Consider the following 13,037-nt stretch of genomic DNA (forward strand, 5'->3'; position numbering starts at 1 on the left):
TAGGGCGGCAGCCACGTGGGATCCTGCTGGATGGCCTGGCTGCAGGGGGTCCTGAGATAAGGTGGTGTGGGGCGCGTGGGGCAGCTCCACCACCACTCCGCCTCACCTTATGGTTGTGGCACAGCGAGCAGCCAGATGGAATGGATGGCCGGAATGCACAGGCTCTTAAGTAGGGCTTATTTTGAGGTAGGGCTTGTTTTTAGGACAGGGCTTATTTTTGGGGAAACAGTATATCCATATTTAAAAGAAAAAAGACAACGAGAATTAAAAGAAATTGGACCATTATATTATATTTTCATACTAATAAAAAAAGAAATTTCCATCTGAAAGATAATTGTAGAAAGAAGATAATGATGACTGTACTTTGCAAAAATGTGAATTATTTTTTGTTTACTGGTGAGCTATAGCTTATGTCATAAGCCTTTATATTTCTGCATGAACAGCAGTCACTGCAGAACTGTTAACAGTGAAGCTGTATAATTTTTATTTTGATTATTAGCCAAATTGAATCCTTTAGTGTGCAGCATATAATAAAGCAATGTCTTCTGAAAATGCTGATTCAAACACTGGCTAAAATGATACTACTTTATTTAGTTTTCAGCCTCAATATTTTCTCTCTTTCTCTCTTCCCCCACCATCCCCTTCTTCATTTTTGTAGACATGAAGCATCCAATATGTCCTGACCACATGGCTGGAGATAAAAGTATGAATCCATCAGCAGTTCGAAGGGACTTTGAAGATAAAGGACAGAGATATGATAGGCCAGACTATCGATTAAGTAAAGAGAAAAAGAAGATGATATTTTCCTTTTGTGATGTGTGCAATATTCAGCTGAACTCAGCAGCACAAGCTCAGCTTCATTACCATGGAAAGTCTCATCTGAAAAGAGTAAAACAGCTGAATAATGGGAAGATACCTACAAATACAAGCAATTTATTTGCAAGTTCCAGCACAGGTGGTACTATTATTGTTGTTTGATACTTACATAAACACCTACCATCCCTTTATGTTTCAAGGGTCAAAAATATTGAAAGTTGCAGTGTTTTGCCTGGTCTCAGTGCTGTTGTTGGAATGTGCTGTACTTCAATTCTGTAGTTTTCACTATTCCTCTCAGTCCCTGGGTAGTTGATGCACATCTGTTTTCCATGCTAGCTGGTATAATGAAGTTAATACATTGTAGCAGAATAGACAATCTTTTCCAGCTTGGATTTGCACTTTGTCTTTCTCTAGGGAGTCAGGCTGCTGATGCTATGATGTCGTTGGAGAGGACAGAACTAACATTTTCAGATGTTTTATTACTTGTGGGAGTTAAATGGCAATAGGTTTAAGGCCTCTATTGTGCATATCACAGCTTCCTTCAAGACCACTGTAGTATCATTCCCTCAATGAGGTATTAACAGTCTCCTGGATCCAAGGAATTATTTCTCTGATTGCTGTCTGAAGAAACTGGCAAGGGCAGGGATTCAGTCCATAAGTGACAGAAGATGTCTTAGCACACTAGTCACTTAATAGAAGATTTCAGGTATAAGGAATCCAGGTAACTCAATTGATACTTCAATAAATAACCTGGATCCTGCTCACAAGGAGATGAGACGTGAATAGAGGTGGCTTTGCCGTTAAAATGCTGCTTAATATCAAGCACGAGAAATTAGGAAATCCTGAAAGTTGAAATGATAAAGGAAATTGGCAGTAGATAAAAGTCAATGGAATTCAAAGTAGGCTGGACTTGGATCTCTTGTTGGTATGAAGGGACTTGAGACTGATGGCATGTTTGATCCTTCCCTCGGGCTCAACCTGATCGTCTCCTATATCACCTACTCATCCACCTTGGTCCCCTCCTCTTCCATGGGTTCTTCTACGCTGCTCCCCCGCCCCCCGCATTGTGTTCATTCCAATCAAGATCTGCTGCGAGGAGCTTGAAGTCTTCAACATATATTCTCAACAGAGTTGAAGTTGGCTGATGGATAATTGGCTGATGTCTTCAGAAGTTTCCATCTGGATAGGGTCTCTAAATCTTGTGGGGAAGTTTGGCAAATTATCCAGGATGGGGTCATTGCTTTCAAGGAGTGGAAGTACCCATTTGGCAGTGGAGTTGATTAAAAGAATGAGGATGAAGGTGACTCTTGATCTGCTGTTGGCTGATGATAAAGATTTTGCGCTACACTAGGAATGTTCTCAAATTATCAGACTCTCCGGTGAATCTTTGTGGTGGGTACCTGGGGGTTTTGGGGAAAAGTGTGGCAGGAATTGGCAGTTGTTCCTGGGCAGGTGGTTGCAGTTGTAGCGAAGCCCTTTTTGAGTCAGGATCTGTACTTGCTGAATCAGTTGTGAACATTGGCTGCTAAATTCCTTACTTCAACTTCTATTCCATCTTGAAGTTTGCTAAAATAGTACATGTCTGGCTCAGATCCCAGAGCTGCTGTTGCTGCAGCTCTGAGATCTGAAGCCGTGACTTGGGTGTTCCGGGGTCTGTGAAATTTTTGGTGTAGAAGATATAGTTCAGATTAATGTCAAATGCAAGAAATCAGGAAATCCAGGCATTTCAAATGAATATAAAAGTTTATTGCAAGATTAAACTCTCTACAAGAATCTGAATTACTGAGCAAATTGGCGGTAGATAAGTGTCAATAAAATTCAAGGTGGGCTGGAGCTTAGATCTTTTGTGGGCATGAAGGGACTCGAGACTAATGACCCATTTGACTTCTCCCACGGGCTTAGCTTGGTCTCCTACATTCTAATTGATAATGCCAACTGGGAGTGTGATAGGAGGTCTCTTGTTCATTGTTTCCTAATCTGAAACACAGCCTCAGAACAACAGCTGATTCAATAGTAGAGAAGAAAAAATAGTGTTTCACATCTCACACTGCCATTGAATAGTCCTAAATCAGGCATGTATTAATGCTCGGTGTCAGGTGTACTTCCTTCAAAGTCCAGGAAAGAATGACCCAAACTCCATTGTTTATAGAGAAAGGTACTTTTACTAGAAAATGAAGTGAACGCAACCATAGGAAAGCAGAATCTAAGGCAATGCATGTGAAAATTGCATAAAGAAAGCATCCCCTCCCACTGTCCACTGTAAATCATCCAATCCAAAGGTCTCCCAGGGGTCAGGTGGAAGCACCCGTCTGGCAGCGTCATCAATCAGGAATGCCACGACCGTTGGCCCAACGGCAGCTTCAAAGATACAGTCCGGTGGCTTAACTATCGGTTTCGTTTCCTCCAGCATGCTTCCCCCCCATGCTACCTAGCTCTCCCCCCTCCTGTTACTATGGCAGCCAAAGCAGTAAAGGCGGATGTCAGATCCCAGAGCTGCTGTTGCTGCATTTTTGTTTCTTGATTTTCTCCATCAGCATCTAGAATCACAATTGTAATTTAATTTCCCACAGGCTTTCAGTAAACCAAGGAGCCATTTGGGATTTGGTGACAGGAAGACCACTCCTGTGATTTCATCCAGGGTCCAGGTCACATCACACTGCAGATAGTGAACCAGTCCCTCAACAAATTCACCACCAGCTTGTCAGGAAGTTCCCCAAACATTTGCTGGAAGCCACCATGATTCATGGGGTACCTGGGGAGAACCATTCAAACAGGTTCGGTCCCAGTGGAGGTACCAAGTATCAGTCAATCTTAGGTAGAAAAGGAAGTGATCTAACCATGGGGGTAATGCCCTCCCCATCCAGTTTACTGGCATGAAACAAAGGCAAAGTCGAAAGTGTGTCCACCTTCATGTGTTGCTTCTGAGTTCCACTGAGACAGGCCTGTAGCTGCTACAGAAGTCATTGACCCCTGAGCTTAATTTGACCTGTGGCCCTCATAATATGGAAGTTGAAGTTCCCCAACATCAAAAGACAGGGAACTCTACCACCAGTTCATAAATCTGGTCTAGAAGCCCAGAAAGGACTGAAATTTTGCCATCCTGCCAGCCATGGTCTTGAGACTGATACAGGGCCTGAAACCCAGCCAGGCAGATTTCAGAGTTAGCAATATATCCTTTTGCTCAGGTAGCTAATAGTGAGTAATACTTAGTAATACAAATATTAGTAATATTAAGTATTTAATTACTTAGTACAATAATACAGGTGAAATCGAAAAATTAGAATATCGTGCAAAAGTTCATTTATTTCAGTAATGCAACTTAAAAGATGAAACTAATATATGAGATAGACTCATTACATGCAAAGCGAGATAGTTCAAGCCTTGATTTGCCATACTTTTGATGATTATGGCTTACAGCTCAGGAAAACCCCAAATTCACAATCTCAGAAAATTAGAATATTACATGAAATCAATAAAACAAGGATTGTACATAGAACAATATCGGACCTCTGAAAAATATAAGTATGCATATGTACTCAGTACTTAGTATGGGCCCCTTTTGTATCAATTACTGCCTCAATGCGGCATGGCATGGATGCTATCAGCCTGTGGCACTGCTGAGGTGTTATGGAAGACCAGGATGCTTCAGTAGTGGCCTTCAGCTCTTCTGCATTGTTCGGTCTCATGTCTCTCATCTTTCTCTTGGCAATGCCCCATAGATTCTCTATGGGGTTCAGATTAGGCAAGTTTGCTGGCCAATCAAGCATAGTAATCCCATGGTCATTGAACCAGGTTTTGGTACTTTTGGCAGTGTGGGCAGGTGCCAAGTCCTGCTGGAAAATGAAGTCAGCATCCCCATAAAGCTCGTCTGCGGCAGGAAGCATGAAGTGCTCCAAAATCTCCTGGTGGATGGCTGCGTTGACCCTTGACTTAATGAAGCACAGTGGACCAACACCAGCAGATGACATGGCTCCCCAAATCAACACAGACTGTGGAAACTTCACACTGGACTTCAAGCATCTTGCAGTGTGTGCCTCTCCATTCTTCCTCCAGACTCTGGGTCCTTGGTTTCCAAATGAGATGCAAAAGTTGCTCTCATCAGAAAAGAGGACTTTGGACTACTGAGCAACAGACCAGTTCTTTTTTTCTTTAGCCCAGGTAAGACGCTTCTGACGTTGTTTGTTGTTCAGGAGTGGCTTGATGAAGAATACAACATTTGAAGCCCATGTCCAGGATCCGTCTCTGTGTGGTGGCTCTTGATGCACTGACTCCAGCCTCAGTCCACTCCTTGTGAAAGTCCCCAACACTTTTGAATGGCCTTTTCCTGACAATCCTCTCCAGGCTAAAGTCATCCCTGCTGCTTGTGCACCTTTTTCTTCCACACTTTTCCCTTCCATATAACTTTCTATTAATGTGCTTTGATACAGCACTTTGGAAACATCCAACTTCTTCTGCAATTACCTTTTGAGGCTTTCCCTCTTTATGGAGGGTGTCAATGATGGTTTTCTGCACAACTGTGATTTCTGTGATTCCTACTGAAGCAGACTGAGAGACCATTTAAAGGCTCAGGAACCCTTTGCAGGTGTTATGGCTTAATTAGCTGATTAGAGTGGGACACTTTGAGCCTAGAATATTGAACCTTTTCACAATATTCTAATTTTCTGAGATTGTGAATTTGGGGTTTTCCTGAGCTATAAACCATAATCATCAAAAGTATGACAAAGGCTTGAACTATCTCGCTTTGCATTTAATGAGTCTATCTCATATATTAATTTCACCTTTTAAGTTGCATTATTGAAATAAATGAACTTTTGCACGATATTCTAATTTTTTGAGTTTCACCTGTATTAGTATAGTACTACTTAACAATACTGACTAAAGGCCAAAAGTTTTTAATAGCAATAGCAATAGGACTTAGACTCAGGGTGGATTTGATTTAAATCTGTGTCCCACAGCGGCTCCTCCTCTGACCCACTGTTGACTCACTGACAGTCCATTCACTCATGACTGGTGATGCGGCAGTGACACAACAAGGTGAGGGACATGGCAGGCAGCAGGTGAGTCGATCAGGGGTGGGTTTTAAAATTTTTTACTACCGGTTCTGTGGGCATGGCTTATTTTGTGGGCGTGGCTTGGTGGGGGGTTATGTTACTTTTAAAAGTATTTTTTCTTCAACCTTAAGAGGTTGCAGAAAAAAATGCTTTTAAAAATTAAAAAAAAGCCTCTGACGATCAGGCAACTCAGCTGGGATCGCCAGAGGCTTTTAAAGGCATTTTTTTTTCCTACAACCTCTTCGGCTGAAGAGGTTGTAGAAAAAATGCTTTTAAAAGCCTCTGACGATCCCAGCTGAGCCACATGATCATCAGAGGCCTTTTTTTTAACTTTTAAAAGCATTTTTTTGGCCGAAGAGGTTGTAGAAAAAAATGCTTTTAAAAGTAAAAAAAAAAAAAAAAAGCTTCTGATGAAGTGGCAGGGTAAGCGGGCCGGGGACCGGTTTGGGGGCATGGCCAACCAATGTTATTACTGGTTCTCCGAACTACTAAAAAATTTTTACTACCGGTTCTTCCGAACCAGTGCGAACCGGGAACAATCCACCACTGGAGTGGATGCCCGTTAACAGGCACTGCCGTAATGGATCTGAAATGACAACTGCTCTTTAATATTATATTTATAAGCTGCTTAGAAGGTTTCACTTTCATTTTTCCTGCTTGTCCTTCCTCCTCACACTTAGAGCCTGATGGTACAGATGCATTTCTCTTCAAATCATACAGTTTGTAGTGTACATAGATTTGCAAAACAATGAGATAAAAGAATATTCCTGAACTTTGTTTTATGATTTATCTCATGGTTACTGTGAACCATGTGTATCTCATGGTTATTGTGTGAATGCATCAATGCAGTGCATGTTTCTCAGATTGAAGAGCTTGGATTCATTGAATGAGTTTACTAAAAATGTAAATATTGCAAAATATACAGCCTGATGCTACATAACTAAGCTCCATTTCATGCTGAATAAACTAAATTATTACTGTATCTTAAATACAAAACTAACTTTAGATAGATTTTTTACTCCATAAGTATTTTATTAAAATAAATTTGATAAAAATAAAAAAATCCAATTTAAATTTTAAAAAATCCAATTTAAATTTTAGAAGTCCTTTTTTTAAATTTTTTTTAAAAAATCATCGATTTTTATCCACCCTGCTTAGACTTATATACCACCACATAATGTTTTATAATCTTCTCTAAGCAGTTAACAAAGTCAGCATATTGCCCCCAACAGTCTGAGTCAATCTTGAGCTGGTGAGAATCGAACTACCGAACATCTGGCAGTTGGCAGTCAGCAGAAGTAGCCTGCAATACTGTATTCTAACCACTGCAAATCCAAGTAGGATTTCCTGCCTAAGCAGGGGATTGGACTAGAAGACCTCCAAGGTCCCTTCCAACTCTGTTATTCTATAATTCTAAAGTATTGAATTGTGGTGATGCAAACGCTGTCCCTTTTTGTAGATACACATTATTCTGATGAATGCATTATTGCTTTCATATTTGCATGTAGTATCACAATGCATGTAAAAAGGGGGAAGTGCTTGTGTTACAAAAACCTGTTTTTGTCATTTATCCCTTGCTGTAAACACCTTTGATTATTTATTTATTTATTTATTTATTTATTTATTTATTTATTTAATCTAATTTTTATACCGCCTTTCTCCCGAAGGACTCAGGGCGATGCACAGCCAAGAAATAAAACAAATACATATATAAAATTAAAAGCAATTTAAAAAACATATTAAATAATTTGGCCCCGATATCATTAAAAAACTAAAACAACCCATTAAAATTAATGTTTAGGCCAGCCCAGCTTGTTGGAACAATAATGTCTTGAGGGCACGGCGAAAGGTACGTATTGCAGTGGGATAACAGGTCCAACTTAATCCAGTAAGAAAAAGGGGTGATGTAGCTGCAGATACTGTATGGTATAGATGTTTTCTGATTCCTACCTTGGTTTGTTTTATGTAAGATAAAAAGTGAAAGGATTCCTTACAAAGTGTTGGTGCCAATTATATATGAAAACATGGATGACTGTTTTATTTCAGTATTACCAATACATTGATGATTTAATTTAGGCAGTGAGTTAATATACATGTTTGTTTACAATTTCAAGCCAGCAGGCAGAGCCTTATCCTATTTTGTTTGTTTTCTTCAATAATGTCATGGCATTTCAGATTAGAAGAACAGATTTTCTACTTCCTGGACTTATCCATATGGTTCTTTTAGCAAGATGAAAAACATTTGCTCTTGTTTTTTCCCCCAGAATGTTTTTACTTCCTAAACTTTTTATAAAAGGTGACCTCCAAATGATTATATTTAAGAAGAAAATGGGATATCAGCACACTGTGAATCTTTTTGAAAGGAAAAGAGGCATATTATTCTTTCTCTATTATACATTTTTTTTTAAAAAAAAGAACTATGGTCTAATGGTTTACATGGTTATCCATGGTCTGATCCTGCCTAGCATTTTGAGATTAGTCAAGTCATTCAGTTCAGCAGTAGAAGAAATGGGACTTATTTATAAGTATAAGTATAAGTATAAGTATAAGTATAATTTTATTTCTATACTGCCCTTCTCCCGAAGGACTCAGGGCGGTGTACAGCCTATTTAAAAACACAAGACAAACATCAATTAAAAATTTAAAATAATTAAATAAATTTGGCTCAATTTAAAACCCCAGAAATTTAAAATACCCCAATTTAAAATTATTATCTTGATAGCCCAGCCTGGCGGAACAACAGGGTCTTCAGTGCACAGCGAAATACCAGGAGGTCGGGGATCTTACGTAATTCCGGGGGCAGTTCATTCCACAGGGGTGGGGCTCCCACAGAGAAGGCCCTCCCCCTGGGTGTCGCCAGCCGACATAACTTGGCCGATGGCACCCTGAGGAGACCCTCTCTGTGGGAGCGAACTGGCTGGTGGGAGGCTATTGGTGGCAGAAGTCCGTCTCGAAGGTACCCGGGTCCTATGCCATGGAGCGCTTTAAAGGTAGTGACCAACACCTTGAATCGCACCCGGAAGACCACTGGGAGCCAGTGCAGCTCGCGCAGGAGGGGTGTCACGTGGGGACAATGAGTTGCGTCCATAACCACCTACGCGGCCGCATTCTGGACCAGTTGGACCCTCCGAGTGCTCTTCAAGGGGAGCCCCATGTAGAGAGCATTACAGTAGTCCAGCCGGGAGGTGACAAGGGCGTGAGTGACCGTTCACAAGGCGTCCCGGTCCAGAAAGGGCTGCAACTGGCGAATCAGGCGAACCTGATAAAAGGCCCCCCTGGCCACGGCCGTCATATGCTCTTCTAAGGACAGCCGTGCATCCAGGAGGACACCCAGATTGCGAGCCCTCTCTGTGGGGGGCAAAGATTCACCCCCAATAGTCAGCGATGGCACCTGCTGACTATATCGGGATGCCAGAAGCCACAGCCACTTGGTCTTAGAAGGGTTGAGTCTGAGCCTGTTCCTCCCCATCCAGACCCGCATGGCCTCCAGGCAGCGAGACATCACATCAAGGTCATCATTGGGGTGGTCTGGGGTGGAGATGTACAGCTGAGTATCATCAGCGTACAGATGACACTTCACCCCAAAACCATGGATGATCTCACCCAGCGGCTTCACATAAATGTTGAACAGAAGGGGCAAGAGGACCGACCCTTGCGGCACTCCCCATGCGAGGTGCCTCGAGGTCGACCTCTGCCCCCCTGCCAACACAAACTGCGAGTGGTCAGAGAGGAAGGAGGAGAACCACCGCAAAACAGTGCCCCCTATTCCTAACCCCCTCAACCGCTGCACCATGATACCATGGTCGATGGTATCAAAAGCCGCTGAGAGATCTAATAGGACTAGGACAGAGGAGCAACCCCTGTCCCGAGCCCTCCAGAGATCATCCACCAATGCGACCAATGCTGTTTCTGTGCTATACTCCTGCCTGAAGCCCGACTGGCATGGGTCCAGATACATAGCTTCATCCAGGTGTTGGGGAAGCTGTCGTGCCACCACTTATCTAATAAGTCAGCATGAATCAGATTTAAAATTCAGTATTTCTGTAGCTATCCATAAAGCCTTATTTGTTTGTTTGTTTGTTTGTTTGTTTGTTTGTTTGTTTATTTATATACCGTCCTTCTCCCGAAGGACTCAGGGCGGTGAACAGCCAAAATCAAATACATAAATATAAAAGTTAAAAATAATTTAAAACCAGATTAAATACTTTGGCCCACAATTAAAAACATCCCATTAAAATACAATTTAAAATTTAAAACCGTTAAAATTAGGCTAGCCCGGCTTGCTGGAATAACAAAGTCTTCAGGGCACGGCGGAAGGTGCGCAAGTCTGGGATCCTCCGTACCTCTGGGACAGCTCATTCCAGAGGGCAGGAGCCCCCACTGAGAAGGCTCTCTCCCAGGGGGTCGCCAGTCGACATTGTCTGACCGACGGCACCCCAAGGAGCCCCGCCCTGTGGGAGCGTACTGGCTGGTGGGAGGCTGTTGGTAGCAGAAGGCGGTCCCGTAAGTCTTATGAAGTCTAACTTGGTTTTTAAAAACTGAACTTTTAATGAGCTGAATTAAAATAAACCCAATAATATTCAGTTTCCTATAAGATGAAGGAAAGTAACAAATTAAAATTTTTCTTAATTTAGTTAGTAATTTATCAATGTTACAGTATTGTATGTTTTCCTGCAAGGCCACAACTTGACATATATAGGCTCTTGTCTCCCAAATTTTCGCACAACAAAAACTCTCTGGGGTGGGTTGAGTAGACAGATAATGATTGGCCCAGAGTCACTCAGTGAGCTTTCATGGCTGAGGATGATTGGAATCTGGACCTGGTCCCAATAGTTAAACCATTAAACCATAGTTCTTTTTTTTAAAAAAATATGGCCATATAATAGAGGAAGAATAATGTGCTTCTTTTCCTTTCAAAAAGATGCAGAGTGCGCTGATATCCCATTTTCTTTTTAAATATAATCCTTTGGAGGTCACCTTTTATAAAAATAATATCCATCAACCTTTCTTATATTAAGATAGATGGGAAAATGTCTTTGTCCTTAAGAAATACTATCTAGAGGAGAGAGAGGTAGCTGCTTTTGAATGACTTTTGCTAGTACAGCAAAGTATTAATGAAGTGATAGATTTAAACTCATCTGGGGGAAACTTGTTTGTTTTCATAGATTAAAAAAGATTTGCCCGTTTATCCTTTGGAAGTTTCATTTTCTTTATAATTGTTTCTTATAAATGTTTGGCACTTTCTAAAATATTCTCTACCTCCATCTATTTTTGTTTGGTGGCACTGATAAGACATATAAAGATCATAACCATAGTCAATCAAGCTGTCTAAAACAATAAAATTAAATAGAAATAGGGGGTCTTGCTTCAAGATTATATTAGATATAGTAACAAAAATGACATGTAATGCTGTCTCCCTGCTAATGAATTAAGAGTCAGACTGCACACTTCATTGCCCCTTCCTACAGCAAATATTCTTCCCCCTTTTAGCCAAGGATAAATAGCAGTGGCATTAAATTTTACATGGATTTGTATCTTGACAAATATTTTTTATCTCATCTTGCTGTAAAAATGTTCAAGATGACCAACAACTTACAAAATATAAAAGCAACAGCAAAATTATTAAAATTTAAATTAACAACCAACTCAGAAAAAATCTGAACTGACCAGGCAGTTCACAACCAGTAGAAAAATGACACAAAGATAATGATTTTTATCTTTAAAAGACAAAGTGTTCTTTTAAAGGTAGTGTTGAGCATGAATGGGAGCCAAGCATATTTTAGCACCAGTGACATTCTTTCTCAGCTCTGCAATTGAAAAAAAAATTCTATCTCATCAGATCTATTGACAAACATCAAAACATCAGGAAGATATGCTAATAAACCAGATACCAATAAATATTAAAGACCAGAAGTTTAACAAAAACACCATTCAGAACCATTTATTGAGGGAGATGTGCAGTCTAGAAACATGAAATATAAATATAAATAATATGTTATGATGATCAGATCCCAGGTGATGTGGGACTTTAAGGATTAAAAAAGCTATGAGCTTTGTGCATGCAGATATTCCCTGTATTTTTAAACTTGGAAACACTGTGGCACCCAACAAAGGAGATGCAGATCTGTTCTGTATGTTACAGTTAGTTTTACTGTTAGTTTACCACAATATAGAAAGAAATCGCTTACAGGTCAGATCAGATTGATAGAAATGTTGGATAAATACTTTAATTGGTGCTCATAATGATGCTACAAGTTATAGTAAGAAGCCATAGCTCAATGGTAAATATTTCATATGTTACAATCTTCCAGGATTGGCATCTCAAGATAAAACCAAAAAATATTATTTGAACTGGAGATTTGCTGCCAGTTAATGGAGGCAACACTGCAATAAGTTAAATATTTGAATAACCACCTAGAATAAGCCACCCAAAGTTGCCTTATTGGTAAGATGGGCAGTATAAATTTAATAAATGAATAAAAATGAACAAAGGCTCTAACAGTCTCATACAGTAACTCGGTATCCAGATAAAAACATCTAAGCTATGCTTCCTTGAATAAACCACACTTCACTAGGTGTACATAGCAAGCTAAGACATAAATCACAAATTTACTAAACACATTGGTTGGGTTTACCCAGACACTATGCCAGAGGCAGTTAAACTATTTTGTGGTTTAGGACAATATATGACTTGTCCAGTTAGTATAAGGCAACTATTTACTAGGGCTTTGCACCCTACAGATTTAACAAAACATGCCTTCAAATGTAGAGAAATACAACTATAGTAACTATGTGCAATTCTTGAAAGTAAATATGTTTTGCCACCATTCCCTGCAGCTTCAGAGATGTCAGCCCTTTAAGATAGACCAGGTCATAAAACACTTCAGCAAATGCTATCACTCTCCTTTTTTGATATAATCTATAATAAAAGGTTCCTGAGAGCTCGACAGCATTTTTTCATTTCTTCCCTTCCTCTTATACCAAAGAGTTTCTTTCTCACCCTTCTCTGTTTTCCCAGGCTAATAAGGTCGATGTGTATTTCCTTCAAGACCATTTTCAAGAAGGGAGCAGTGTGATTTTGAGAAAAATCAGGGCTGCTTTAAAAAGTTGCTGACAGGTGTTACATATGCACTCTTACCTACTTCCAAAGCAGCTTTCTGAAATCAAATG

The 13,037-nt window shown here is 40.3% G+C and overlaps 1 protein-coding gene across 1 annotated transcript in view; it reads left to right on the forward strand.

The window, feature by feature from the left end:
• The first annotated feature begins 660 nt into the window (after positions 1 to 660).
• ZNF385B (zinc finger protein 385B) overlaps positions 661 to 13,037 on the forward strand; it is a 206,982-nt gene continuing 194,605 nt past the window's right edge. The window contains exon 1 of the mRNA XM_070956873.1: positions 661 to 958. Within this exon, the coding sequence (XP_070812974.1) occupies positions 661 to 958 (298 nt within the window). The remainder of the gene's footprint in view (positions 959 to 13,037) is intronic.

This window comes from Pituophis catenifer, unplaced genomic scaffold (assembly GCF_029215685.1).
Source record: "Pituophis catenifer annectens isolate HBS135680 unplaced genomic scaffold, rPitCat1.0.hap2 SCAF_1, whole genome shotgun sequence".
Taxonomy (NCBI): Eukaryota; Metazoa; Chordata; class Lepidosauria; order Squamata; family Colubridae; genus Pituophis; species Pituophis catenifer.